This window comes from Meles meles, chromosome 19 (genome assembly GCF_922984935.1).
Source record: "Meles meles chromosome 19, mMelMel3.1 paternal haplotype, whole genome shotgun sequence".
Lineage (NCBI taxonomy): Eukaryota > Metazoa > Chordata > Mammalia > Carnivora > Mustelidae > Meles > Meles meles.
This window is the reverse complement of record NC_060084.1, coordinates 59,658,793-59,684,747: the sequence shown is the minus strand read 5'-3', so window position 1 is coordinate 59,684,747 and position 25,955 is coordinate 59,658,793. Positions and strand designations below refer to the sequence as shown.

At 54.0% G+C, this 25,955-nt stretch overlaps 2 protein-coding genes across 8 annotated transcripts in view; both read right to left on the bottom strand.

Moving 5' to 3' along the window:
* Positions 1 to 307: 307 nt before the first annotated feature.
* ZNF446 (zinc finger protein 446) lies at positions 308 to 6,716 on the bottom strand. 3 transcript variants are annotated; one of them, XM_045987411.1, is made up of 7 exons: positions 6,258 to 6,716; positions 4,591 to 4,971; positions 4,313 to 4,514; positions 3,953 to 4,047; positions 2,096 to 2,180; positions 1,788 to 1,877; positions 308 to 1,653 (listed from the first exon to the last, which is right to left on the bottom strand). In XM_045987411.1, exons 1-7 carry the CDS (start codon positions 6,714 to 6,716, stop codon positions 1,133 to 1,135), a joined length of 1,833 nt encoding a protein of 610 aa, XP_045843367.1. In that variant the 3' UTR covers positions 308 to 1,132. The 3 variants fall into 3 exon arrangements, with proteins under 3 accessions (XP_045843367.1, XP_045843365.1, XP_045843368.1); XM_045987409.1 differs by having other exon boundaries at positions 308 to 1,877; XM_045987412.1 differs by lacking the exon at positions 6,258 to 6,716 and having other exon boundaries at positions 308 to 1,880; positions 4,591 to 5,107.
* Positions 6,717 to 9,866: 3,150 nt separating this feature from the next.
* Positions 9,867 to 25,955, bottom strand: part of LOC123930911 (zinc finger protein 324A-like) — a 37,695-nt gene continuing 21,606 nt past the window's right edge. The window contains exons 1-5 of one of the 5 annotated variants that reach the window (XM_045987405.1): positions 18,905 to 19,989; positions 13,886 to 16,434; positions 12,265 to 12,391; positions 11,828 to 11,944; positions 9,867 to 11,302 (exon numbers count right to left, since the gene is read on the bottom strand). In XM_045987405.1, the coding sequence (XP_045843361.1) occupies positions 9,867 to 11,302; positions 11,828 to 11,944; positions 12,265 to 12,391; positions 13,886 to 14,326 (2,121 nt within the window). In that variant the 5' untranslated portion in view covers positions 14,327 to 16,434; positions 18,905 to 19,989. Of the gene's footprint in view, positions 11,303 to 11,827; positions 11,945 to 12,264; positions 12,392 to 13,885; positions 16,435 to 17,361; positions 18,302 to 18,904; positions 19,990 to 25,955 lie in introns of those variants that run through there. The other 4 variants (XM_045987406.1, XM_045987408.1, XM_045987404.1 and 1 more) reach the window with 4 other exon arrangements.

Genomic DNA, 25,955 nt, shown 5'->3' with positions numbered 1-25,955 from the left:
GCAGAGAGAGTGAGAGAGAAGCAGGCTCCCTGCCGAGCAGAGAGACCGATGTGGGACTCGATCCCAGGACCCTGAGATCATGACCTGAGCCGAAGGCAGCGGCTTAAACCACTGAGCCACCCAGGCACCCCGAGGTCTCTGTTTCTTTGCCAGCTGTCAGCCAGGGTTTGTTCTGCCCTTCCAGAGGTCATGGTGGGACTCCCTCTATCTTATAAGCCGGCAGTGGTGAATCAAATCCTTCTCAGGCTTCGTTTTTTTTTTTTTTAAGATTTTATTTATTTGAGATGGCGGCGCGGGGGGGCAAGGTGGAGCATGGCAGAGGGAGAAGCAGGCTCCACTGAGCAGAGAGCCCAATGGATCCCAGGACCCTGGGATCATGACCAGAGCCGAAGGCAGATGCTTAACCGACTGAGCCACCCAGGTGCCCCATGCTTCGAGTCCTTTGGACTTCCTTTCCTATCACCAGCCAGAGAAAACTCCATGCTTTAAAAGGATTCACGCGGGCCGACTAAGCCTGGGTGGCTTAGTCGTCAAGTGGCACTGCCAATATTCTGACCCGTGGAAAGCAGAAATCAGGATTCTTATGCAGAAACTTTCCATTATGAAAGTGAAATTTCTAAAAAATCTCAAATGTGGACGGGCACTAGTTTTCCATCTGCCTGCAAACAGAGGCAAGGCATGTTCTCCTGGGCCGTCTGCACCTTCCACACCGAGACGTTGGGCCCGGAAGCTTCAGGAAGGGTGGAAAGGGGCAGTTTCTGAGCAGCCACCTGGGGCCACTGAGGTCCCAGGGGTAGGGAGAGTCCTTGGTCTGTCAGCCTGCATCAGGTCACAGCTGGGGTCTCAGAGCTGGGAAGTTACCAGGCTTAGGCAGCAGATTCTAACCCGAGCCTCACGGGACAGTGGGAGGAGGAACAGCTTCTTTCCACTTACACCCAGGTGGCTGTTTTGGGGAGACTGAACTGGGGCAGGGGAACCTCCTGGGAACTCTGATTCACCAGTGTCCTCTGCTGCCCCCAAGAATCACAGAGACTGAGCAGCCCTGGGGAAGGCTGGAACCAGAGCGCTGGGAACTGTGTCCAGGCCCTGGAAGCTCCCGAGCCCGCAGGATGAGGCCACCTTCTCCGGCCCTTCATGGGGCTTCGGATCGGTGACTCTTCCTATGGATGACCAGCTGGGACTTCCAGTCAAAGCCACGGCCGCAGTCCCCGCAGAGGTGGCGCCGCTGGCCCACGTGGCCCTTGCGGTGGATGACCAGCTGTGACTTCCAGCTGAAGCTGTGCCCACAGTCCTCACACGCATAGCTCCGAGGGCCTGGGAGCATGCGCCGAGGGGGCCGGGGTGTGCCCGGCTCCCGGGAACCCGGAGGCAGCTTCTGAGCAGCCCCGATGCCCAGGGCCTGCGGACCCTGCCCACCCGCATGGGTCCGGTGGTGGATGACGAAGACTGATTTCCAGTCAAAGCCTCGGCCGCACAGCTCACAGGTGTAAGGCTTCCTTCGCGGGGCACCGGGCTCCAGCCCTGCTCCCGGCATTGCCCTGGCAGACACAGAGGCCGCAGACGGGCCCTCCCAGGTGACAGATCCCGGGCCCCGGGCTGGTGGGGTCTCTGGGCACTGGGGCGGGCCCTCGCAGTGGCTCGCGCTTTCATCTCCTGGAAGGGCAGGGGCAGTGCCAGTAGCCCAGTACCCTTGACACTGGCCCACCATCTCCCGTCAGGTGCGGGGGGATGGACAAGCTCCCACCCCAGCAGAGAACGGGGTTCGGGTCCCAGGGAGAAGAACTCACCTGGGTGGAGGCTTCTTTGACCCTCTGTCCCTGTATGCAGTGCCCCCGGCTCCAACTCAGCCCGTGCCTCTGGCTGGGGGGCTGGTATCCCTGCTGGGGTGAGGGACCGTCAGGCGGCCATCATGGCACGGGGGTGGGTGAGGGGCTCCTACATATTAGGGGGGGCCCTGGTGGGTGACGCGGTGCCCCCCGGTAATGAGCAGGAACTCGGGTAAGCGCTGGGAGACGTGCACAGGACAGGGCTGGGCAGAATGCGCTACAGTGAGGGGTATGCGGACACTGGAGGAGGGGTGATGGCTGGTCCTCACCCAGGGAGACCACCGTGCCGTACTTCTCCAGCATCGCGTCCCAGTACAGTTCCTTCTGGGACGGGTCCAGTCGCCCCCACTCCGCCTGTGGGGATGCAGCCCATTACCCTTGGTACCTGTCCACCCCTCAACCTCTGCCTCGCCTGCAGCGCCCGCCCTGCCCGTGTCCCCTGGTCGTGACCTTACTCATTACCTGACGTAGCGGGCAAGCTACCTAAGGCTCTTTTGCTCGCTAAGGATGAAGCTGGAAAGGGTGTGTGAAGGTTGGGAAGTAGGGCAGAGAGGAGCTGTCCTTCAGCTCACTGGGGGGATGCTGTGAGCACCTGTTCCCCTCAGAAGCCCCACCCCATATTCTAGCCAAGAGAGTGAAGCTGAGAACCCCTTAATGGGTTCTGGGAGAAGCTGAGGTGGGCACAGATCTGACTGTCCCCACCTCCTTGCCTTGAACAGTGTGCGGCATTGAAGACAGAAGGCCTGGGGACCCAAGGGAATCCAGCCACCTCTCTGCAAGCCTCTGATTACAAAAGTAATAGAGATCCTCCTTGGGGAAGCTGCTGAGGGCTGTCAACATCCTAGATGTGGCGACCTGGCTTTGGGGAGGTTGAGGGCAGGAGAACTTACATTAGGAAGTGCAGCCAAGCATCTCCGGGCTCAGAGGGGGTGTGTGGGTGGGGTGCTGGGCTGGGTCCGCCTGCCGCCAAAGGGTGAACTCTGGTGGCTGAATCAGGACCCTTGTGGACTTTACCAGGGCATGCACTCCCTGTCCCTGGCTTCTGCTCTCCTTGCCTCCCCAAAGCCCCACGAAGCCACAGCCGGAATGCTGCTGGCTGGAGCTCGGCGGCTTTGGAGGGTGTGGCCTGCCCCCCCCCAGCTGTCGGGCACTGTGCCGTCAGACTGTGGAGAGAGCCTGGAGGAACTTTTCAGCCTCCAAGCACATCTCAACCAGCTCTTCCACTGGGAACGCTCCACAGTGGAGTGGCTTAGGAGCAAAGCTGCTGGGAAAGGACAAGACCCCTGCTGTTCACACTCAGGAACCAAGCAACCAAACACTCTAGGTAGCAGGGGCCTCCGTGGGACTTCAGCGCCCAGGTGGCGACAGCCCAGGGCTGGCTGGCCCGCCTTCAAACAAAGCCCCAGGAAAGAGGTGGCTGCAGGTTATTTCCTAGAGGAAAGCCACCTGTTGTGTGGAGGGGGAGGAGAAACCAAAAGGGGAGGCCAAACTGTTGTGTGGTGCTCAGGCTTTCTTGCCAAGGTTCACAATCTTGACCCCTCCCCACGTGCCCATGAGGGTTCAAGTCCCCAAGTACCAGTTTAAGACTGCTAGGTGCTGGGGCGCCCAGGTGGCTCAGTAGTTCAGCGTCTGCCTTCAGCTCAAGTCAAGATCCCAGAGTCATGGTATTGAGACCTGCATCAGGCTCCCTGCTCAGCGGGAAGCTAAGCCTGCTTCTCCCTCTCCCACTCCCCCTGCTCCTGTTCCCTCTCTCGCTGTCTCTCTCTCTGTGTCAAATAAATAAATAAAAATCTAAAACGAAAATTTTACTTTAAAAAAAGACTGCTAAGTGCTTCAAAATCCCTAATTCCTCTGTAAATGAAAAAAACCAACCCTTACCAGTTCCAGTCACTCTAAATCAGATTCTGTGGCCTAAGGCCCAAATTCTTCTCAATTTTAGAGAGACCACCAGTCTGCCCCTGTCCCTGAGGATCTGCAGAAGGAACCCTGACACCAACTCCATTTCTGGGCAGCAAAGAGCACAAAAGCTGCTAGCAAAGAAGCCTGAAAAACTGGCAGGGCAGAGTGGCCACCAAGGACACACTCCTTCTTCTGGGCGCCTGTACCTTCCACGTGGGGCTGCTTACCTGAATGCTGGGTGGGTGGAAGGACGTGGAGGCTGGTTCCCGGTGTCCAGGGTGCCCCTCGTGGCACTGGGCTGGATTTGGGGGATTGGAAGATGCTAGGAAATGAGGCAGATGAGGGTCAAGGGCCGGTCATGTGAGCCATGACCTGGTGACCTGGTGTTGGTGCTGCAGCCTTGGCCTTCCTCTGCCAGGAGCCAGGAGGCTACTATGTGTGCCAGTCACATGGCAGGCGGCCTGCCATTCCTTTCCTCCTGCCTCCTGGAGACCCAGCTCTGCAGTCCTTCCCGAGTCCTCATCCCATCTGGGGACATTCATCTTCCTTTCAGGAGCCCCCCAGACCTTGGTGGCTCCCACTCTCACCCATCTCCTGCCCATCAGCATCCGGCTCCTCCTTCACACTGCAGCTAAGCTGGGCAGACCTCTCCATCTGGGTGTCCTGGGATCCCTCCCGAGAGATGGCCCCGAGAAGCTCCACTGTCCCTGAAGGGTGGGATCTCCCCAAGGACTCCTCTGTCTTCTGTGCTGCTGGGAGCACCACTTGCTTTAGGACATGGGCTGTGATCTGAGGGGAAGAGAAAAGTCACGAGGGCTCTCATGTGGCTCTGTCCCTCAGAGAAGCCAATGCTGGCCACACTCACCCAGCCCAGCAGCTGCCCAGGGTCATGCTGCAGGCCCAAGACCAGGGCTACAGCCTCCTCAGGGCTGCCTGGCCGCTGGCCCCGCACCCAGGCCTGGATCTCGGGGGGCAGTGAGCTCAGAAACTGCTCCAGCACCAGCAGCTCCAGTATCTGCTCCTTGGAGCACGCCTCTGGCCGCAGCCACTGGCGGCACAGCTCTCGAAGCCGAGCCAGGGCCTCACGGGGACCTGCCACCTCCTGGTAGCAGAATCCTCGGAAGCGCAGGCGTGCTGCCTCAGGCTCCTCCAGGATGGCCACGGCGTCCACAGAGGGCAGGTGTGGGGGGCCCCGTGGGGATGGCATTGTCATACTGGGTGTTTTCTTGTAGCCAACAGGAGGGACCTGCAGGAAAGGAGGGGTCAGGGTGCAGGCTAAGAGGCCATGGCCAGGGTAGGGCGGACAGGCCCAGCCCAGGGGGCTGAGGCTGGTTGAGGGAGGGCTCTGGCCCTGGGATACATGAAGCTGGGAACGCTCCATGGAGGGAGGGGTCACAGAAGCTGGCTGCTGAGGGAACTGAAGGCAGAAGGAAGCCTTGCGGTTGGATGCTCCGGAGGCAAGTTGTCCAATGGAGCTTCCAGGAAACTGCAGGAGACGATGAAAAGGAGGCAAAAGGAGTCACCCCGGTCTTTCAGGGTAAAGCGACAGGCAGGAGGAGGAGGGGCAGGCAGCCAGGGACTGGGTGAGGCCATCACCCCTGGTGAGGGGGAGAAGTGACGGCGGGGAGAGGCCACAGCAGGACACAGGGCCGTGCTGGGCTGTGGCGGAGTGTGTGTCCCCACGATCTCCAGGAGATCTCCGGGACATGGGAACATGTTGACCGAAGTGGGTCCCCTGCGGGGCAGGCTAAGAGGAGGAGGGACGTCTGCGTCACGTGGCGAGCCAGAGGCTGTGTGTACTCCGACACACCGCGCTCGCTGACCCCAGGGGACTGGGAACGGCTCGCGTCGCCCGAAGCAAGCGTGTGACAATCACAACACAGCAAAGCTACGAGGTGCGTGGGGTCCTGAGCGGACACTGTGTCGCGGCAGTCAAGAGGGTCTGGGATGAGCCAAGGCCACCTGGGGGGCCCGTCAGACCAGCTAGACGAGGCCTGACCCCCCGGAGAACGTCCCCCAAAAGGGAGGGGTAAGAAGAGGTCCTGCTGGAGGAAGGGGAACGCCGTTCCGGGTGGGAGGAAGGGCCGGGCCGAGGCGGGAGGTGGGGTGCGCGGGGTGCGTCGGGAGGTAGGCGGGCGCTACGAAGAGCGGGGAGCGCGGCGCGGCCGGGTCCCCCGGGGATGCGAAGAGCCGCGGCCCGCCAGGCCCTGCCGGAGCTCACCGCCGCCGCGGCGCGGGCGCCAGGAAGCCGCCTCCCCCCGCCCCGCGGGTTGCCATGGCGACCCCGCCCTGGCCAACCACGCGCCTGCCCGGCAGGTCCCGCCCCCCCCCCCCCCCACGGACTACGTTTCCCGTGAGACTCAGCAAGCGAGGACGGACGCGGCCTCCGCCGGCGGATGCTCATTGCCAAGGGCCCCTCACGACTGAGAAGAGCTCTGTTCCTCTCAGAGAAATGCGAAGAGTCGCAGACTGTGGGGGCTCCCTCCCCGCACTGGCGGCCGCTCTTCCTTTGCATCAGCTCTCTGGACTCACCAACGGCCGCGACGGACGGTACGTTAGACTCCTGCGCGTGCGCACAGAGGCTCCGGCGCCTACTGGCCAGCGAGGGGGGGGTGGGAGGAGCCTGACCTCACCGCCGTCCGGAGCTAGCGCCCCACCTAGGCCGCGTTCTAGTCGCGGAGCAGTCCACTTGGTGACCGCTAGAGGACACCCGCCCACCTCCCTGTTTCCAAGGCAACGGCCAGAGCGTCGCCGGGTCCCCCCGGGAGGTCGGAAGTGACTGCCGGAACAGTGCAGTTGGCCGAGACTCGCCTCCAGGTGGTCCCCGGAGGAAGCAGGGGCCGGCCTTATCTGTGAACTTTCTCCGCCAATCCCGGGAAGGACTCCAGCGGGGATGGTGCTGGGGTCCTTACTCGACTTCTGCTGGGTGCCCTGTGGACATCGAGAACAGGGACCAAGATGGACACACATTAACAGAAGATACTGTCCCATGATTTATACGCTCAGAGTCTCAGACACGTCTTCAGATATCAGTACTGCAAAGTGAGGGATGAAGGTTTTTGTCCAGCTTATGGGACGCCGCTAACCTTTTACATGGGGCACCAGAACGAGTTAATAGTACCTTCAGTTTATCTCAGTAGCCAAGAACCACACTGTGGGAAAGGGTGCTTTGCTTCCAGAAACCAAGTATTCGGTCCTAAATTGCATATGCCTGTTTTGATTTCTTGGGATACCTAGTAACCCCTAGCTGCTAGCACTCAGGGAAGAGCAGTGGTCGTATATCCTGGATGCTCTGAGCATCTGCATGGGTGGGGCCTGTCGACTCTTCCACGCGTCATCAGACTGAGCTGTTTTGGGTGGGGCTGGGGGACTTAGATTGTTTCTCTCCAACTGTATGGATTCCCCAGAAATGTCTCTTCCACCATGGGGAGAGCTAGTGCTCCAATAGCTTTAGTAGCTGTCCCCCAGTCATCTTTGCTTTAGGTCCCTTCTCCCAGGGGGGCTGCTGGTTTACAGGCCTTCTGGAGTTCTGCACTATAAGCCTGGTGGGACCTCTGCCCACTTCCCCCAGGGCCAAATCAGTATTTGGCTTTCTCTAAATCAGAGATAGATCCCACATCTGCTTCTAGTTCCAGAATGCCATTGCTTCTAGTTTCACCATCCTCGTTCTTGTGGGTTCATATTTTTAAATACTCTCATCTCTGTAGCTCCAGTGGGTTTCTGAACCAAGTGAAATGCATGTGTTCACACCACCATCTTGCCCCAGAGAGCTCCAGGGCACTGTTACCCTCAGCCTATTCAGGATTAAGGACTAGTCTAGAAAAGAAAAAAGAAGAAAAGGAAAGGGGGAAAAAAAATGGAAGGAAGCAAGAGAGAGAGAAAGACTAGGCTGACAGGACAAGGCTCAGCACGACCACAGAAGTTTAGTGGAGGGCAGTGTAAGGCCCAAGATATGGGGGAAGGCAGATAATCATGGTCAGTGTTCCCCTAAGGCCCCAGTGTCAGCCACTGCCCATTCCTAGGGACTGGGAGGGTCGGTTTGAGAAGGGTAGAGGGGCATAGCAGGAGCCAAGCACACAGGTGGGAAGGACGTCAATGAAGTGGGGAGGAGACTGGTGGGGAGATGGCTCAGGACATCAGACCCAGCTCAAGGGGTCATGAGAGCTCCAGGAGCTCTAGTCCAAGATGCAGAAAAGGTTGCATATGACTTGAGCCACGTGCTGCTTGACAGTTGCCTTTGCCTCTGAATCCCATGGGCTCCCAACAGCTATCAAAGTGGGGGTTGTCTGCATTTCACAGCTGTGCAGACTGAGAATGGCACCCTCATGATGCCATTCTAAGGGAAGATGGGGGGGACAGAGTGTATACCAGATGAGAGGAGAAAGAATGAGTCCAGGAGGGGTGAACAGTGGCTCAGAGGCCTGTGGAGTACCCAGGAGGTGCCACAGAGGACTTGCATCTAAGGTTCTTTGGGAGAGGGTTCAGTAAGAATCCTCTCTCTGCAGGAGTTTTGAGGTTCTAGAATAAAAGGTCTGGCAATGCTGGGAGGAAACAAGTGAGTATGAGAGGGCAATATATGTGGTCATAGTATATGACAGGTCAAAGCCAAGTGCCTGCAGCTCTGTTACAACACAGTGATGGTATGTATGCAGTCTGCTAAGATGAAACAGGCATCAGACTGTTACCGTGCACAAGTCTGACAAATTTTTTATCAGAAGTCTCCTGGATTGTGATGTTAAACCCTCTGACCCAGGACCTGGAGGCTGGGAGGGGAGGCTGAGGCTGTGGACTTCCACAGCGCCCTGCAAGGATTTATACAATGTGCGACCATTCAACTTCCGATTTTGGGCCTTTTTTGTTCCCAAGTAAAGAGACTACTACCACCCCTGGGTTTGAGGACTGAGGTGAGGATGGGCCTTGGTCTGCTGAGGGCCACAGGGAGAAACCTGGGTTCCACCCCACCCGTCCAACTCAAGTGTCCCAGAATAGGAGGATGCACACACACATGGCCTTAGGTGACAGCAAATCCTCTTTCCAACTCAGGGAAGTGAACAAGTGGGTACTTGCCCACCAGACCCTGCAGAAACAAGTAGTCCCATCTGGTCTCCTCCAAACCTGTTGTGATCACCTCTTGTCGGGGCAGTGGGGACATAAAGGGTCCTTTGGTGACAACGGGACATGGCCAGTGCTGAGGCTGCTGTGAGAAACTGAATAAAAGAGCATAGCTCAAGGGCCACCACCTTGATATCTGTCTTCCTCTGCCCACCCAGGGGACCGCCACCTCTACTTGTCCCACCCACTGGGAGACTGGCACGTGCATGCAGCCAGGTCTGACATCACCCAGCTCTCACACCAGCAGACCAGAGCACAGGTGCCAGAGCATGGGGGCAGAGTGGTGAGCTGCCTGGATACTGGGCCTGTGACCTGGATTCAAGTGCTGGCTCTGCTGTGTACAACTCATCCCCTCTCTCTGCCTGAGTTTCCTCGTCTGTAAGGTGGGGATACCAGCCACAGTAGCCTGGCAGGTACAACTCAGTGTAGTACAGGTACTGTGAGTGTAGCCTCACAGGCCTGGCAACTGGCACGTGTTGGCCCTCATCAAGATCCTGCCTTCAGGATGCCGCAAATTCCCTCTGTAGGCCTGAATCTCTCTCTCTCTCTCTCATGTTCTTTGTCCCAGAGGTGGAAGATAAGACCTAGAGCCCAAGGTCAACCCCAGACCCCCACATGAGCTCCTGTCCACTGGGTCCACTTCCAGGAGATCTGGAGGAAGGAGGCCTTTCCTGAGGGTTGGCCTGGTGGCCAGTTTGTGCATGGGCAGGGGAAATGTCGAGGGCTGCCTCCCCAGCATTCCAGCACTCCCCCTCCTCACCTGAGCACCCACAGTCATAATGGGCATGAAACGGCACTCTGACTCCAAGTCTCTGCCCTACTGAAGTCCCAGCATCCGAATGGGGGGACAATCCCCCGATATTTCTGCGGCCTGACCACTTAGGGCTGGAGTGAGCTGTGGCTGAAACGGCAAACATCGTCACCACGTGCAGATGAAACCACAGTGCACATACAGGTCTCCTCCGAAATGTGGATACAGAGAGAACGCAGCTGTGTTACGACAAGCCAGGGAAGGCTGGAGCTGTGAACTCAGGCTTCAGCAGGCTTCGAGACTGCAGCTGGACCAGAGGCAGGAGTGGGCCCCACTTCCCTCCCCAGTGAGCCATCTGATGAGACCACCGAAGAAGGCCTGGCCTGGGGGCAGAGGCCTGCCCCATGCCGGGGTCTCCGCACAGGTTTCTCTCCTGTGTGGATCCTCTGGTGGTGGAAGAGGGCCGGGCGCTCGCGGAAGGCACGGCCACAGTGCGAGCACACGAAGGGCTTCTCGCCCGTGTGAATGCGTTGGTGGCTGAGCAACACCGCGCCCTTGGCAAAAGCCTTCCCGCAGTCACTGCAGCGGAAGGGCCGCTCGCCTGTGTGCAGCAGCTGATGCTGCGTGAGGTTAGAGCTGTGGCTGAAGGCGCGGCCGCACTGTGCACAGGCGAAGGGCTTCTCACCCGTGTGCACACGCTGGTGCTTGAAGAGAGAAGAACCCTGGCTGAAGGCGGCCCCACAAAGGGCACAGGTGTAAGGCTTCTCCCCCGTGTGCGTGCGCTCATGCTGAATCAGGTGTGAGTTGCGGCAGAAACGGCGGCCACACTGGGCGCATGCATATGGCCGCCCGCCTGCGTGGATCTTGCGGTGCTGGCTGAGGTTGGAGCCGTGGCTGAAGGTCTTGCCACACTCGCCACAGCGGAAGGACTTCTCAGCGGTGTGTATGCGCTGGTGCCTCACCAGCGAGGAGCTGTGCCGGAAGGCCTTGCCGCAGGCCGGGCACGCGTATGGCGTCTCCCCACTGTGGATGCGCTGGTGCTGCGTCAGGTGTGAGGTCTGGCTGAAGGCCTTGCCGCACTGTGCACACTCATAGGGCCGCTCCCCAGTGTGCGTGCGCAGATGCTTGAGCAAGTCGGAGCTCTTCACAAACACCTTGTTGCATGCTCTGCATTCGAAGGGCTTCTCCCCAGGGAGGAGGCCAGGGCCCATGTGGAGGGCCTTGCCCAGCTGATCCCAGGCTGGGGGCTCCTGGGCAGCAGGGTGTCCATGAGACTTGTGGCTAGCCAGATTCTTTCCTCCTTCCCCAGAGGTGAGACCAGCCTCAAATTCTGGAATTTTGGGGAAACCTCTCCCAGAGGCCTCCCGCCCACATGCCCTTAGCTGCTTGCCTGGCATGGGGCGGGTCACAAGGGTCTTCTCCCGAGGTAGGCAGTCCTCAGCTGGCCTCAGTGGGGAGGTCAGGCGCAGACTGACACTGGCCTCCCCACTGCCAGGACCTAGCAGGAGCTGTTCCCAATAGATTACAGACACCCCTGTGGGTTTTTTCTCCTGAGAGGGGGAAGTACCCTGCCAGCCCTCCAGGCTCTTCCCACGCTCGCAGATGCCAGTGAAGGGGAGGACCCTTGTAGATGCTGGAGGGGAGCCATCATGGAAGGACCCCAGCAACTCTGCTTCTGCTGGAACAACCCTGTCGTATGCCAGATGACGGGAACCTAAAGGCACAGAAACGGCAGATCCTGGGTCACCCTGGCCAAGAGGGGATTACCTAGTGGTCAGGCAAAGGGGATGCCAAGGACTGGGTGGGGAGAAGAGCAGTAGCCAGACACCAGAGTATGTCATTCCCTTGGCCCAGGCAACTCAAGCTTGCTTTTCCTCCTTACACTGATGGCTACCTGATGCTACAGGCTTTTCTCACAAACTCATTTCCCCAGGCCTCTCCCCTGGCATGGTCAACTGCATGAGAGCGCGACCAGAAGCATCCTGGGAAAGGCTGCGCCCTGGTGCCTGGAATGGGCTGCTCTGGGAGCTCCCCCTTAATGGGCAAGCCAAGATCAGAGCCTCCAGGAGAGGCTGACGATAGGAGAACGGGAGGGAGTCAGGTGGGAGGCAGGAGATGACAGTGTCCAGGAGAGTCAGGTGGGAGGCAGGAGACGAGAGTGTCCAGGAGGGCAGGGAAAGGGAGACACAAGCCTGGCCATTGGTGGGCCCAAGTTCACACACTCCAAGTCCCCACTCACCAGGGCTGGGCTTCCTAGGAGCATTCCTGACTGGTGTCATAACTGTCCCACTGAGAACCCACGGCTCCTCGCCACGCTCAAGCTGAATGACCACCCGTGGTCGTGAGGCAGAGAGTCCTGTGAGAAAAGACAAGCTAGTGAAGGGCCAGGCCCGGCACAACAGATAGCAGGAGCCAGGACTTTATGGGACACAGATGGTGCCATCTGGCCAACAAAGAAAACCACACCACAGGGCAGGACTCACAGGAAAAGAGCAATGGTTCCCATGAGGAGAACTGGGTTGGCAGTAGCAGATGAAAGGGACCGAGCCTGGACACAGAGGTGCCACAGCGGGACAGGGACACTCGCCAGCTGGTGTGAGGCTGCTCGTAGGCCAACGGGAGATGCAGGGTTAGTGCTGGCAACAGCTGAGCTTCCCGTGGAACCCAGGGCCTTACCCAGTGAGGCCACAAGTGCGAAGTTCTCTAGCATCACGTGGCAGTACAAGGCCTTCTGGGCTGCGTCCAGGAGCTCCCACTCCTCCTGGGAGAAGTACACGGCCACATCCTCAAAGGCCATCAAGCCCTACAACAGTGGGCAGAGGAAGATGGACACAATATAAGCTATGGTTCTATGACCCAGGACCCACCTCCCTGGCCCAATGGCTACCTTTCCCCTGTTCCTCAGAGGCTTACCTTCCTCACCCTGACCCCCTCCTCCCCGGAGCTCTGCAACTCTGCCAATGAAACGCCTCTCCTCTCCCCTAAATCCTACCTGTCTAGGGCATAGATGCTTTCTCGGACTCCACACTGGTCACTTATACAAGGCAGCCAGAGCAAGCTCACAGTGTTCAGATGGCTGCCACCCCAAAGGCAGGCCCAGGTGCCCCTCGTGCTCCAGCCTTTGCACAAACCGACATTCCCGGACATGCCCTTAGCATTTCTTGTAACTAGCGATTGTAGAAGTCCCAGCTATGGACCCGCCGGGACACGCCCATGCCTGGAGGGATGCCGTCTTCTGCAGAATGTGCCTGACATCCCAAGGCTGCTCCTCCAGCTTGAGGACTGACTGGCCGATCCCCTCCAGTCACTACAGGAGGGGGCCCAGGGATCCGGCGGCCACACAGGAAGCCAGTTTCCTCCTCCCTCCATAACTACGCACACCCCACCCCTCCATTTCCTTGGCCCAAAACCCTGCCTTCAGCCACTTGTCAGACTTCCTCCCAGAGCCCCAGGGGCTACCGACCGGTCTTCATCTCCCTGGAGAGCTACCCATCCCTGGCTGGGTCCACAAGATTCCTTCCTCCTAAATGGGATTCCCAGGCCCTGCCTTGGCTCAGAATATCAGGACCAGGACCGTGTGCCTGGACGTCTGCAGTTTCGGGTCCAAGTGATGATACCTCTGCTCTGGGACATACTCTTAAGCCTGCTGTCCCCTCAGATTCCTGTTTCTGATACAGCCGTTCTGTTCTTCCGGGTGTTCAGGCCAAAAACCCTGGGACTGTGCTCCGCTCGGGCCACTCGCTCGCCCGCCGCACCTGAGACATCGGATCCATCCCGAACCCACCGCGTTTCCCATCTCCACCCGCCCAGTGCGCCGCAGGCGGCGACTCCCGCCACCTGGGCTGTGGCACTGCCTGCTCCCTGCGGACGGCCACCCCGCTCTGCGTCTCTTCTCCGCCAAGCACACGCGGCGACACTTTAAAAGCCCTAACTTGAAGCATGTCCAGTCTCCGTCGAACCCTCCACGGCCCCCGACGCCAGCTCCTCAGCCTGCCATTTCTGTCCGGGTCTCTCGTCAGAAGCCCAGCTCCGGGGGCACCCAGGCTCAGGCTCCCTTCCCAGCTTTTGCACGTGCGGCGCCCTCCGCCTGCAACTTCCTTCCACCCGCACTTCCTTGGCCGCCAGAACGGGGGATCTCACACGTGCACGAACCCCGCCCCCCCCCGCCATGGCCTGAACGCCTGGGCCTGGGACGAACCGAGACGGGAGACAAAACGTCCCGATGGGGTCCCTCCAGGAGCGACCTAGGCGGGTGGCTGGGGGGCGGGGGTGGGAGTCCGATGCCTCCTCGACTCACCTGCGCCGGGTCTGTCAGCGCCGCGGTAGCCATCAGAGCCTGCACTTGGGGACGCGCAGAAAGCGACGGACGACGCGGACGTCCCGGCTCCGGGTACAGTCTCCCCGTCCGTCTAGGGCACAGACGCCCCGGAGCCCAGGACGCTGCCTCCCCTGCCGCCCGGGGGTCTGAGAACACGTGACGCGGGCCACCGCCCCACAGCCCCGCGGGGCGGCCCAGGCTAAACCCGGAGAAACCGAGGTTCGGGGGGCGCGACGGCCGCCCGCGACCACGCTGTGCGCCCAGCGGCCCTCCGCTCGCGCCCTCGTCTCGGGTCTCCACGCCTCCTGGAACCCCACTCGGGCCCGCCGAGCTCCGGTCCCCAACACCGGTGTGGCCCCGCGCCCCGCTGCAAAGTGACAGTCCCCGGACGCCGGAAGTCCAGCCCCCGCAAGCCCTCATTGGCCCAATGAGTGCTGCGGACGCACGCGCGCCGCCTTCTGGGAAGCGTAGTTCCCGCCCACTCTGCGGCCCGGCGTGCGTCGCCCTTTCGGATCTCCGCGCAGCACGCTGGGAAATGGAGTCCCGCAGGCGTGCCCCCGTTTCCGCCGGCCCGAGCGCGTTCGGGGTAGTCGGCGTCCTGGGACCCGAGCGGGCACCCGAGCGGCCCTGAGGCTAAACGCTGCACGCGCGGAAGCGGGAACCGCTGAGGTGCCAGGAGGCGACCCCAGCCTGGGGCTTTAAGGACAAAGCCCAGTGGGAGGGGCGGGCCAGGAGGGGTGGCGCTGGGGCAGCGAGCCCGGGAAAGCGACCCCGGGTTCATCTCTGGAGGCCTGTGCTCCGTTTGGCCTCTCTGTGTAATAACAGTTTTGCAGCCCCTGCACCAAAAGCCCCCACTCTCAATTACTTACATACATACAGGCACGCATGCATACAGACAGACAGACAGATGTGGAACAGTAACGTTACCCACCGCCCTGTTGCCCACTGTTGTAAGGAGATAGGGAATTCATCTTTGTCAAGCTCATTCATTCTGCCTGCCTTCCTCTCTTTCTCCCTACTTATATATGCATCTGTCTCAGCCGTAACTGTCTTTGGAATGTATATCCTCGAAATGCAAGAGAGCCCATCAATTTTGGAATATTCGTGTGTGAAGTATTGCTCACTTTGAAAGAATTTAAGGAAATCTAACATCTTAAACTCATGATTTAATCAAAAGCTTAGAGCCATTAACATTGGAAGCACAGTTTGAATGTTTGGAGACATTTAATTTCTTAAAACTTTATTTTAAAATTATCCCTGTAATGTGTAATTACTTAGACTAGAGGGATCCTGATTGCCTAATATTTAGAGATATGCTAACTGTTTGATAAATTCATAATTTAATGAATTGGAAATGAAATAAAAATGGCAACTTCCTCTGTACACAAAATAGTTCCATCCCCTGAACAAGATTGCACTGCGCGGCGGGGGTGGGGGCTGTTATCTGGAGCCGGCAGCTGGACTCCAAACAACCCGGTGGGACCTCTGTGAACCCCCGTGTACACCTGTAAAACAGATAATAGTAGACACTTGCATTGTGCGGAATTGTGCTGAGCACCAGTTCTTTCCTTGGCTGGGTTGAGCCTAGGGATGAGCCCACTGAAGGCACTCTTCATTTCTACTGGTGTTGTTTCCTTCTAGCCTTCACTTTTGACCTTTCCATAGTTTCCATCTCTCCGCTTACATTATCCATCTATTTCTGCATTTTGTCTGCTTTTTCCACTAGAGCCCTTAACATCTTTCTTAATCATTGTTATTTTACATCCTGATAGTTCCAACCTCAGTGTCCTATGTGATTGTCATTGTGATGATTGCTTTGTGTGTCCTCAGATTTTTTTTCTTGCCTTTTGACAGCCTTGTCAGTTGCTGCTGAAAGCCAGACTTATGTTTGGTAACAGGAAGTGAGGTAAACAGGAGGTTCGTGTGAGGATTTATGGTAATGTGGGAGGAGTAGGGCTGAACTTGCTTGCTGTAGTTATGGGTGCCAGAGGCTTCAGATTCCTCCGGTGCACTAGTTTTTGTCTCTTCTCCAGACTTTGTGCTCTGGTGAGTATTCTTCACAGAGAGTCCCTGTCTTGCATCTCCGTTAGCTGTAACCCAGTGTTGTTACTCCACTGATGTTGTTGCTCCACAGTGTTGTTGCTCCACTGATGCCGTGTCAGGTGTGCAAGGGCAGGAGCATACTAAATCTTCCAGTGGAATCTCAGTCTTCAGTGGGACTGAGTCTCAGGAGCACATCTCTGCTGCTGTAATTTCTTTTATTTCCTGACCCCAACTGCCTTCCCTGGCTATGGCATTCTCAGTGTATTTCCCTGAAGCCCTAGCACTTGTTGACTATGAGCTCTCACTTAGGTGAGAGAGGAAGGCTAGAGCGACCTGGAATGGGAGCAGTGTCCTTCACCCAGCTGGAAAGAGCTCTAGCAGCTTTACTCCTGGTAGTATATGTCTTTTTGGGTAAAAGGCTCTACGTATATTTCATAATGGTTATGTTTCTGGTCGTATGACAGCTCCTCTTCCTCTGCTCCACGCTAACAACCGAGAAATAGAGAAATGCCAGTTAACTGAGTGCATATTGGACACAACCAGGATGGAGTCCATGGAGTCAGTGCCAAGGGACAGGAATTAAGTTGACTGCGCGCCTCCACACCCTAGACTGGAGGACCCCGCACAGGTGTGAGTACAGACTGACACGGTAGGCCTCTTGCTCACTTATCTGTTTGGGGGATTTGGTACAGCCTTAGCCTCTGCTGACAGGGGAGCACCATGCTGGGGAGCAGGTCTAGGCGCTGGTTATACCTGGATCGCGACCCCTTGGAGGGAACACATTGCTGTCATTAAATAGCACATTAACAAGACATTTCAAAGACATGTGGCCAAGTCAGGACACATTAAGGGGAGTCTGGTGTTAGGCGACCTAGGAGAAAGAGATGAGGGTTGAGGGAAAAGGTGAGATATGAGGCCATGGAAGTTGGGCACAGCAAGGGGCTGGGAATCAGGAGAGAAAAGGAAGAGTGGAAGGACATTCTGGAGTGTCTACTGTTTGAAAAGACACAACAAACCCAAATGGAGGAATTTGCCCCCATCAAGATGGCAAACTAAGACACAATCAAACCAATGTGCCAAAGTAATAAAATATGTATAAGTTCCTTAATATATATGCAAGCTCCCTGTCCCCACCACCCAATACACTGAATAAAAGTTTCCTAGGGAGCCTGGGGAAGCTCTGCCCGTTAAACATCTGACTCTTAATTTTGGCTCAAGTCATGATCTCAGTGTCCTGGGATCGAGCCCCACGTTGGGCTACCTTTCCCACTCTTGCTCCTTCTCTCCCTTTGTCTCCCCCAAATAAATACATAATCCACTCCCCCCCCCCCCCCCCCCCCCCGCAAAAGAAAGCAAAAAGCAACATGGAAGAAGAGGAGTCAGAGCTTAGGTTCAAGCTGGGTCAGGCTGACCTGAGTTCGCAGCTGGGTTCCTCTGACTATAACCTGCATGATCTTGGGCCCCGATGTCCCATGATTTCGGTTTCTTCACATCTCAAGTACTGGACTGAGATTGCACAGCTTGTGGTTTTGGGGAGTGCCGCTTCCAGTCGGTGACGACGGGAGAACAATTAGGCACAAACAAGTCAGCTTCAAGAGATTGGGAGCAGGGGGCAACAGCCAAAAACACTGCGGCCACGAACAAACTCCACAGTCTCACTTTTACTAGTTGAAACAATAGCCAACAGAAGAATCGATGAAGGTCAAACTCTAGTCACAGGTCTTGTGGACAACAAGCAAGGAGGAGGATAAAGTTTATAGTTAACCAAGCACATTCAAAAGACTCATCTAAAAGACAACGAGTGCTTCTGGGAAGAGAAAGGAGCGGTAACAGAAAAGGGAAGCAGGCAGTATTTCATTCCACCCTGAGCTGACTGGGCGTTCCCGGGTGCTCGGCTTCCCTGAAGCAGGCAGCCTTCCGCCCTGGGGGGGCCGGCATTCCCGGCTGCCCTGCTTCTGTGAAGGGGCGGCGTTCCGTCCTGAGCCAGCCAGGCATCCCCAGCTGCCCAGCTTCACCGTCGTATATTGTCCTTCTCCCCAAAGACCTGTTGCCAGTATATGTTTTTCTTAAGGCCATATCTAAATGTGCTTGGCAACTACTAAAATCCTCCAGGGGCTATAGTTTAAGCAACAAATTGTTCTGAAGGGCAGTAGCAGGGGAGTATCAACATTCAGCCCCTGGCCCAGGCAGCTTTGCATTAATGTTGGGCACCTCCATGACTTATGGAAAACACTGCACCTCTCTTGGGCCACACCCCTAACAGTGTTATAGCCCCACACACGTGGGAGCCAGAAAGTGCCTCTAGCCACCGGCGTCCTCTCCCACTCCACCCCAGTTCAGAGGGTTCCATTCTTTTTTTTTTTTTTTTTTAAGATTTTATTTATTTGACAGATAGAGATCACAAGTAAGCAGAGAGAGAGGGGGAAGCAGGCTCCCTGTCAAGCAGAGAGTCTGATGCAGGGCTGGATCCCAGGACCCTGAGATCATGACCTGAGCTGAAGGCAGAGGCCCTAACCCACTGAGCCACCCAGGTGCCCCTATAGCAATTTTTTTTGTGGTGCTAGGGTCGTCTCATTTGAGTGACAGGCCTGGATTATATAATAATTGGCCAACTAAGTCTTTCCTTTCCTGCATTCAAAATGACTACATGGGGGCACCTAGGTGGCTCTTTCCTCTAAATAAATAAATGAATAAAATTTTAACAACCACCCCCTCAAGCCTGCAAATACGTGCACCCTAGGAAACCTCAACAGGATTTCTGTTCTAGATACACAGGTCACATAAGGACAAGCAGTTGCTTTTGCACAAGGGCAACCAGCACACCACAATTAACTCTTCCTCTTCTGGGTTGTAACCACAGACAAACTGCTGGATAGGTGGAAAGGGGCGGGCCCTGGGCAGGCTTGGGTTGCAGTGGGGCGCCTGGTCGGGACACCTCCCATCGCTCATGCCTACCTTCTAGCAGGAGCTGTGGATTTCCTGGCTTGAGACCGTCAGGCAGTATTGGAGTTTTCCTTCTGTTCCCTGAGGAGGCCACATTTGGCCTCAGAGTCGGGTATGACCCCGGGCAAGGTGCTAGGCCCTGCTGAGTACACTGAGGGACCTGAAGGCGTTTTCCTTGCCTGGCAGGAATTTATAATCACATTACTTCATCTTAGCAACACAGGATAATTAGAAGAGTTTGCCTTCACTGAATATTGAATTCTGTAGTTCTGCTTCGACTGGTACAGCCGGCCCTTGAGCTGTGGCAGACCCTCACTGCCCTGTGACGACACCTACCCTACAGCTCAGCTATTCTTTGAGGGATTTAGCCATGGAAATGAAAGCACGGGACCACAAAATCCTAGTACGTGAGGGGCACCTCAGTAGAGCATGTGAATCTTGAACTTGGGGTCATGAATTTAAGCCTACATTGGATACAGAGATTGCTTAAAGAATCTTTTTAAAATTTTCTTTTAAAAATCCTGGTACATAAATATTCATAGCACCTTTATCCATAACAGCTAAAAGCTGGAGACAGCTCTAATGGGTAACAACTGGTGAGTGGAATAAACACGTAGTAGTACAGTAGTAGTATCTCCTACAATGAGGTACAACTCAGTAAGGAATGACACAATGGTATGTTACAACACGGATGCATCTCCCAAAATTCTGATGAGTGAAAGAACACACAAAATAGTCCATACGGTATAGATTATCCCCTTCATATGACGTGCTAGAAAAGACAACCCTAACCGATAGTGGCAGAAAGCAAGTCCTCAGTAGTGGCCTGACACATGGGTTGGAGGAAACAGAGTTGGAAGTTAATGGAAAGTGAACTTGAGATGTGATGAGAATGTTCAGTATTGTAAGTGTAGCCATTTCATATGTGTATGCATTTGTAAAACTCACCTATACATTTAAATGAGCATTCTGGGGCATCGGGCTGGCTTAGATAAGTAGAGCATCTGAATCTTGATCTCCAGGTTGTGAATTTGAGCCCCACGCTGGGTGTAGAGATTACTTTGAAGAGTTAGGAGCATTTGGGGCACCTGGGTGGCTCAGTGGATTAAAGCCTCTGCCTTCGGCTCAGGTCATAGTCTCAGGGTCCTGGGATTGACCCCGCATTGGGCTCTCTGCTCAGCAGGGAGCCTGCTTCCTCCTCTCTCTCTCTCTCTGCCTGTCTGCCTGCTTGTGATCTCTCTCTGTCAAATAAATAAATAAAAATCTTAAAAAAAAAAAAAAAGAATTAGGAACATTTGGGGCACCTGGGTGGCACCCTGCGATCACGACCCTGAACTGAAGGCAGAGGCTTTAACCCACTGAGTCACCCAGGCACCCTCTAAAAACATCTTATTCCAATAGTGCCTCATCTTCTCTTCCACATGAATCACCTGAAAATCAGGAAATGCCCTTTCCATAGGCCGTGTTAGGTGGGTAAGGATGGATCCATCATTACATGGTGTCTAATAAGCTAAGAGCTGATTCCCTGTGCTCGTAAGAAACTAAGGGGGCTGGGATCAGGGACAAAGAGCAGACCCTGTCACTACAGGCCAGACCAGTGAGAAGTAGTTGGCAGGATCTGCTGCTCGGCCTCCGTGAACGCAACTCAGAAGGAATGCCGGGACAGGCAGACGCGGCGCAGAAAATGCCCAGACATGATGTAACGTCTGCCACCTCTTAGAATCCGGCTTCTAAAGACTCTTCACCAGTGCGTGAACACACCCAATCCGCTAAATAGAAGCTGGTGCCGGAGGAGCCGGGATGGGGAGAGCAGTTACGAGATGGAACTGGAGGTCGGAGAGGTAGGAACTAGACATCGGAAGGATGAGACAAGAGGACAGAATGTTAAGAAAGGTGTTAGAAGTTGGACTGAGGTTGGCATGATGACTCTGGCAACAGGACAGTGATGTAGTACAGAACCACGGCCAGGTACGATTCGACCTAGACCAGGCCTCAGCCCAGTCCCAGATTTCACTCAGCAAGGCCACCTCTCTTGGGACACTCTTGTAATGGCTAGAATTGCAACTTCCCGGCTAGATAACCAGCACTCATTGCCATGCTCTGGCAAAATGACTTTGTGGGATGGAGTGGCCCCAAGTCCTGTGGAGGACAGGGCAGGTAAGGGGCCTGCCCTGATTGTGTGACCTTTCTGCAGAAGTCAAGAAACTTGCTTCATCTTTAACATTAGTGAGGAGGAAGGAGGAAGGATGTCACAAAATGAAACTTTGAGAGGGGTTTTTCAGGAACAGCCAGGGGGTGCCCCTGGCCCTTTGTTCAATCTGTCCCTTGTAAGCAATGACAACAGGACCCCCAGAGACTGGCATTGGCCATTTTAAGGAAGTATCTTCTGGAGAAAGAAAGCAGAATCCATGGCACAGAGAGACCCTGTTATGGAGGCAAACCCAAAAAGTTGTTGGAAAGAGGGAGAGAACCTTGACCCTTCTCCCCAAGCCCCAAGGGCAGCAAAGGTGGTGTGGCTCAGGAAGAGCACAAGTGAGTACCCACAACCCAACCTGAATGCCAACAACTCTGAAAAGAAACACATAAAAAAGAGACGCAGGAGATCCCCTCAGTAAGGCCGTAAACGTGAAGTCATCCAACACCACGTCCCGGCACAGGATCCTCTGAGCCAGTGAAGAGTCTCCACTCCTCCCAAGAGAGGTCCACGGCCATGTCCTTGAAGTTCACCACGCTCTGCAGTGAGGAAGACGGCTGACGATCCTGCAGGGCACATGAGTGGAAATCTTCGAGCCCCAGGCCTAGAACCCAGAGCACCTCGCTTTCTCCCCTCTAACACCTCCCAGACATACTAACTCCTCCAGCTTACCTTCCTCTCTCCAGGCTTTCATTTCATGGGGGATGCTAGTCTACCAACATTAGGGCCTTCTCCTTCTCCCAAGACCCACCGGCCACTGCATTGCAGCCACTGTGTCATAAAATAGGAGGGGAAGTGGGTATCATCCAGTCTGTGTATGCCCTACTTCCAAGTGGTTCCCTGGACATTCCCCACAATGGGACCCCAGGTTTAAACTTTCCCCTAGGGCTCCAGAACCAAGCCCTTTTACCCCCTGTTCTGCCTGACTCATGTCAGATTCATCCATGTGCTACAGCTCCTTTCCCACACCTCTAGGTCCTCTTCTTTCTGCTGTCCTTGGATGAGCCCTCTCAACTCTCCCCAGGCCGCTCCGCACATGGCAGCCAGTGAGCCTGGAAATGATAACCAGGATCCAGTTCCCAGCTGGTCTTGCAACAAAACTTCCAATGTCACTCAGGGCTAGGGACTGCCCCTGGTCCTTTGTTCAAGCCTTCCCCACCTGTCACTGTCCTCTGCTCCATCTCTCAGCTGCAAACCCATGGATTCCCAAATACCTCTGGCCCTCTTACACCTCTGCCTTTGCTTTTCTTAACCCCTTACCAGGCCTGTCCTACCTGTTCCACCACAGGACAGTCCTTCCGGTCCCAGTAGCTCCACTATCATGGTGAACAGCACATCCTGACCCCGCACTTGCAGGAGACTGAACCATCATCCTATACCAGCACACCTACAAGGCCTGCAGTCCCAGTGTGGAGCCTCGTAGTGTGCAGAACCTCCCGGGATCCCTCCCTGTCACATGCTCTCACCATCTGTCCTCCTTGGGACCACCATCTCCTAAGTCTGATCCAGGGCCACTTCACCAGTCTAGGGCATCATTACATGCCTGGACTATTGCTGAGTGAGGCTGGTGCTTAACTAGAGCCTCTAAGTCCAGTGGTTGTATCTCATTCCTACTGTCCTCTAGACCCAAACTTCCTCTCATGTGACTCCTGGGCATTGGCTGTCTCCCAGCCTTCTCGAGCTGAGCCTCCACATCTGACCCATTCTTTCCCACTGTTGCTTTCAGATCCTTCAATTCAGCTTCTCCTTCCTGGTCAGCATCATCATACCCCCTAACTTCTCAAGATGTTGACACCTTAATCCCTGAACCTGTGAGTATGTTACTTTATGTGGCAAGAGAGATGTCACAAAAAAAAAAAAAAAAAAAAAAAAAAAAAGATGTCGCAAATATGATTAGGTTAAAGATCTTGGAATGGAGAGATTATCCTGGACTATTCAGGTGGGCCCTAAATGGAATCAGCATTCTCATAAGGCAGAAGCAAGAAGGTCAAGGAAATCTAACACCTTTTCATGACAAGAACTCTCAAGAGAACTAGCAATATAAGGAAATTTCTTCAACATGATAAAGGGCATTTGTGAAAAATCTCCAGCTAACATACTTAAAGGTGGAAGACAGAAAGGTTGCCCACTAAGATAAAAAATGAGACAACGATGCTCACTTGCATCACTGCCACTTGATGTTGCCAATTGATCTTGCCAGAGAAATTAAGAAAGAAACAGAAATAAAGGGCATCCTGATCGGGAAGGAGGAAGTAAAACTATCTCTATACATAGATGATATGAAAATCCCAAAGAATCCATACGAAAGCTACTGGAGCTAATAAACAAATTTAGCAAAGTTGCAGGGTACAAGATCAACACATAAAAATCTAAGTGTTGGGCGCCTGGGTGGCTCAGTGGGTTAAGCCGCTGCCTTCGGCTCAGGTCATGATCTCAGGGTCCTGGGATCGAGTCCCGCATCGGGCTCTCTGCTCAGCGGCGAGTCTGCTTCCCTCTCTCTCTCTGCCTGCCTCTCTGTCTACTTGTGATCTCTGTCTGTCACATAAATAAATAAAATCTTTAAAAAAAAAAATCTAAGTGTTCCTATATACCAGCAATGTACAATCTGAAAAGGAAATTAAGGAAGCTATATTTACAATAGGATCTAAAAGGATACAGTAACTATAATAATACACTGAGGCAAAGAGGTGAAACACTGTGCACTGAAAACTAGAAGACATCATTGAAAGAAATTAAAAATATCTAAATAAGTGGAAAGTCATCCCACATTAGTGGACAGGAAGACTTAACGTTGTTAAAATGTCAGTGCTACCCAAAACTACAGATTCAACGCAATCCCCTTCAAAATTCCAACATCCCTCTTATGCAGAAATGAAAAGGTGATCCTTAAATTCATATGAAACTACAAAGGACCCCAAACAGCTGAAACAAACCTGAAAAAGAACAAAGTTGGAGCACTCACACTTTCTGATTTTAAAACTTACTACAAAGCTGTAGTAATCAAAACGGTAGTGGCATATACAGTAGTGGATAGACATATACACCAATAGACTTGAAAGTCCAGAAATAGGCCTATATAACTATGGTTAATTGATTTTTTACAAGGGTGTCAATTCCATTCAACTAGGATTGAATCTTCAAAAGATGGTGCTGAGACGACTGGGTATCCTCATACAAAAGGATGAAGGTATACCCCTAACTCACACCATATACAAAAAATTAACTCAAAATGAGTCAACAGCATAAATATAAGAGCTAAAAACTAGGAGGGTATGTGCTATTGTGAGTGCTGTGAAGAGTGTAAACCTGGCGATTCGCAGACCTGTACCCCTGGGGATAAAAATACATTATATGTTTATAAAAAAAAAAAAATTGGAAGGGGAGGCGAACCATAAGAGACTATGGACTCTGAAAAACAACCTGAGGGTTTTGAAGGGTCAGGGGTGGGAGGTTGGGGGAACAGGTGGTGGGTAATAGGGAGGGCACGTTTTGCATGGAGCACTGGGTGTTGTGCAAAAACAATGAATACTGTTACGTTGAAAAAATAAATAAATTTAAAAAAAAGAGCTAAAAACTATAAAATTCTTAGAAGACAACATAAGGATAAATCTCAATGATCTTTGATAATGACCTTGGATTTGTGACACCAATAGCTTAAGTAACAAAATAAAAAATAAATTGGGGGCACCTGGGTGACTCAGTTGGTTAAGTGTCTGACTCTTGAACCTGGCGTAGGTCATGATCTCAGGGTTGTGAGATCAACTCCTGAGTCAGGCTCTGTGCTGAGTGTGAAGTCAGATTAAGACTCTCTCTGTCGGGGCGCCTGGGTAGCTCAGTGGGTTAAAGCCTCTGCCTTCAGCTCAGGTCATGATCCCAGGGTCCTGGGATCTAGCCCCACATCGGGCTCTCTGCTCCGCGGAGAGCCTGCTTCCTCCTCTCCTCTGCCTGCCTCTCTGCCTGCCTCTCTGCCTAGTTGTGATTTCTCTGTCAAATAAATAAAATATTAAAAAAAAAAGACTCTGTCTTTTTCCCTCTGTCCTTCCCCCTCCCTCTCTAAAAAAATTAAAATAAATTTTAAAAAAGATAAACTGGACTTCATCAAAATTTAAAATGTTTGTATATCGGGGCGCCTGGGTGGCTCAGTGGATTAAGCCTCTGCCTTCGGCTCAGGTCATGATCTCAGGGTCCTGGGATCGAGCCCCGCATCAGGCTCTCTGCTCCATGGGGAGCCTGCTTCCTCCTCTCTCTCTGCCTGCTTCTCTGCCTACTTGTGATCTCTCTCTGTCAAATAAATAAATAAAATCTTTAAAAAAAAAAATAAAAAAAATAAAAAAAATAAAATGTTTGTATATCAAAAGGTATTCATTACAAGCAGAGTGAAAGACCAACCCAAGAATGGGAGAAAATACTTGCAAATCACTTATTTGATAAGGTTTAATATCCAGAATAAAGAATTTAGTAACAAAAGAACAACTCAACTAAAAAATGGACAAAGGACTTGAACAGATATTTCTCTAAACAAGATATTCACATGGACAATAAGGACATGAAAAGATGCTCAACTCATTAGTCTTTAGAGGAATGCAAATCAAAAGACACCATTTCAGGGCGCCTGGGTGGCTCAGTGGTTTAAGCCGCTGCCTTCGGCTCAGGTCATGATCTCAGGGTCCTGGGATCGAGTCCCGCATCGGGCTCTCTGCTCCACGAGGAGCCTGCTTCCCTCTCATTCTCTCTCTGCCTGCCTCTCTGCCTCCTTGTGATCTCTCTCTGTCAAATAAATAAATAAAATCTTTAAAAAAAAAAAAAAAAAAAAAAAAAAAAAAAAGACACCATTTCAAACCTACTAGGATTGCTATCATGAAAAAAAAA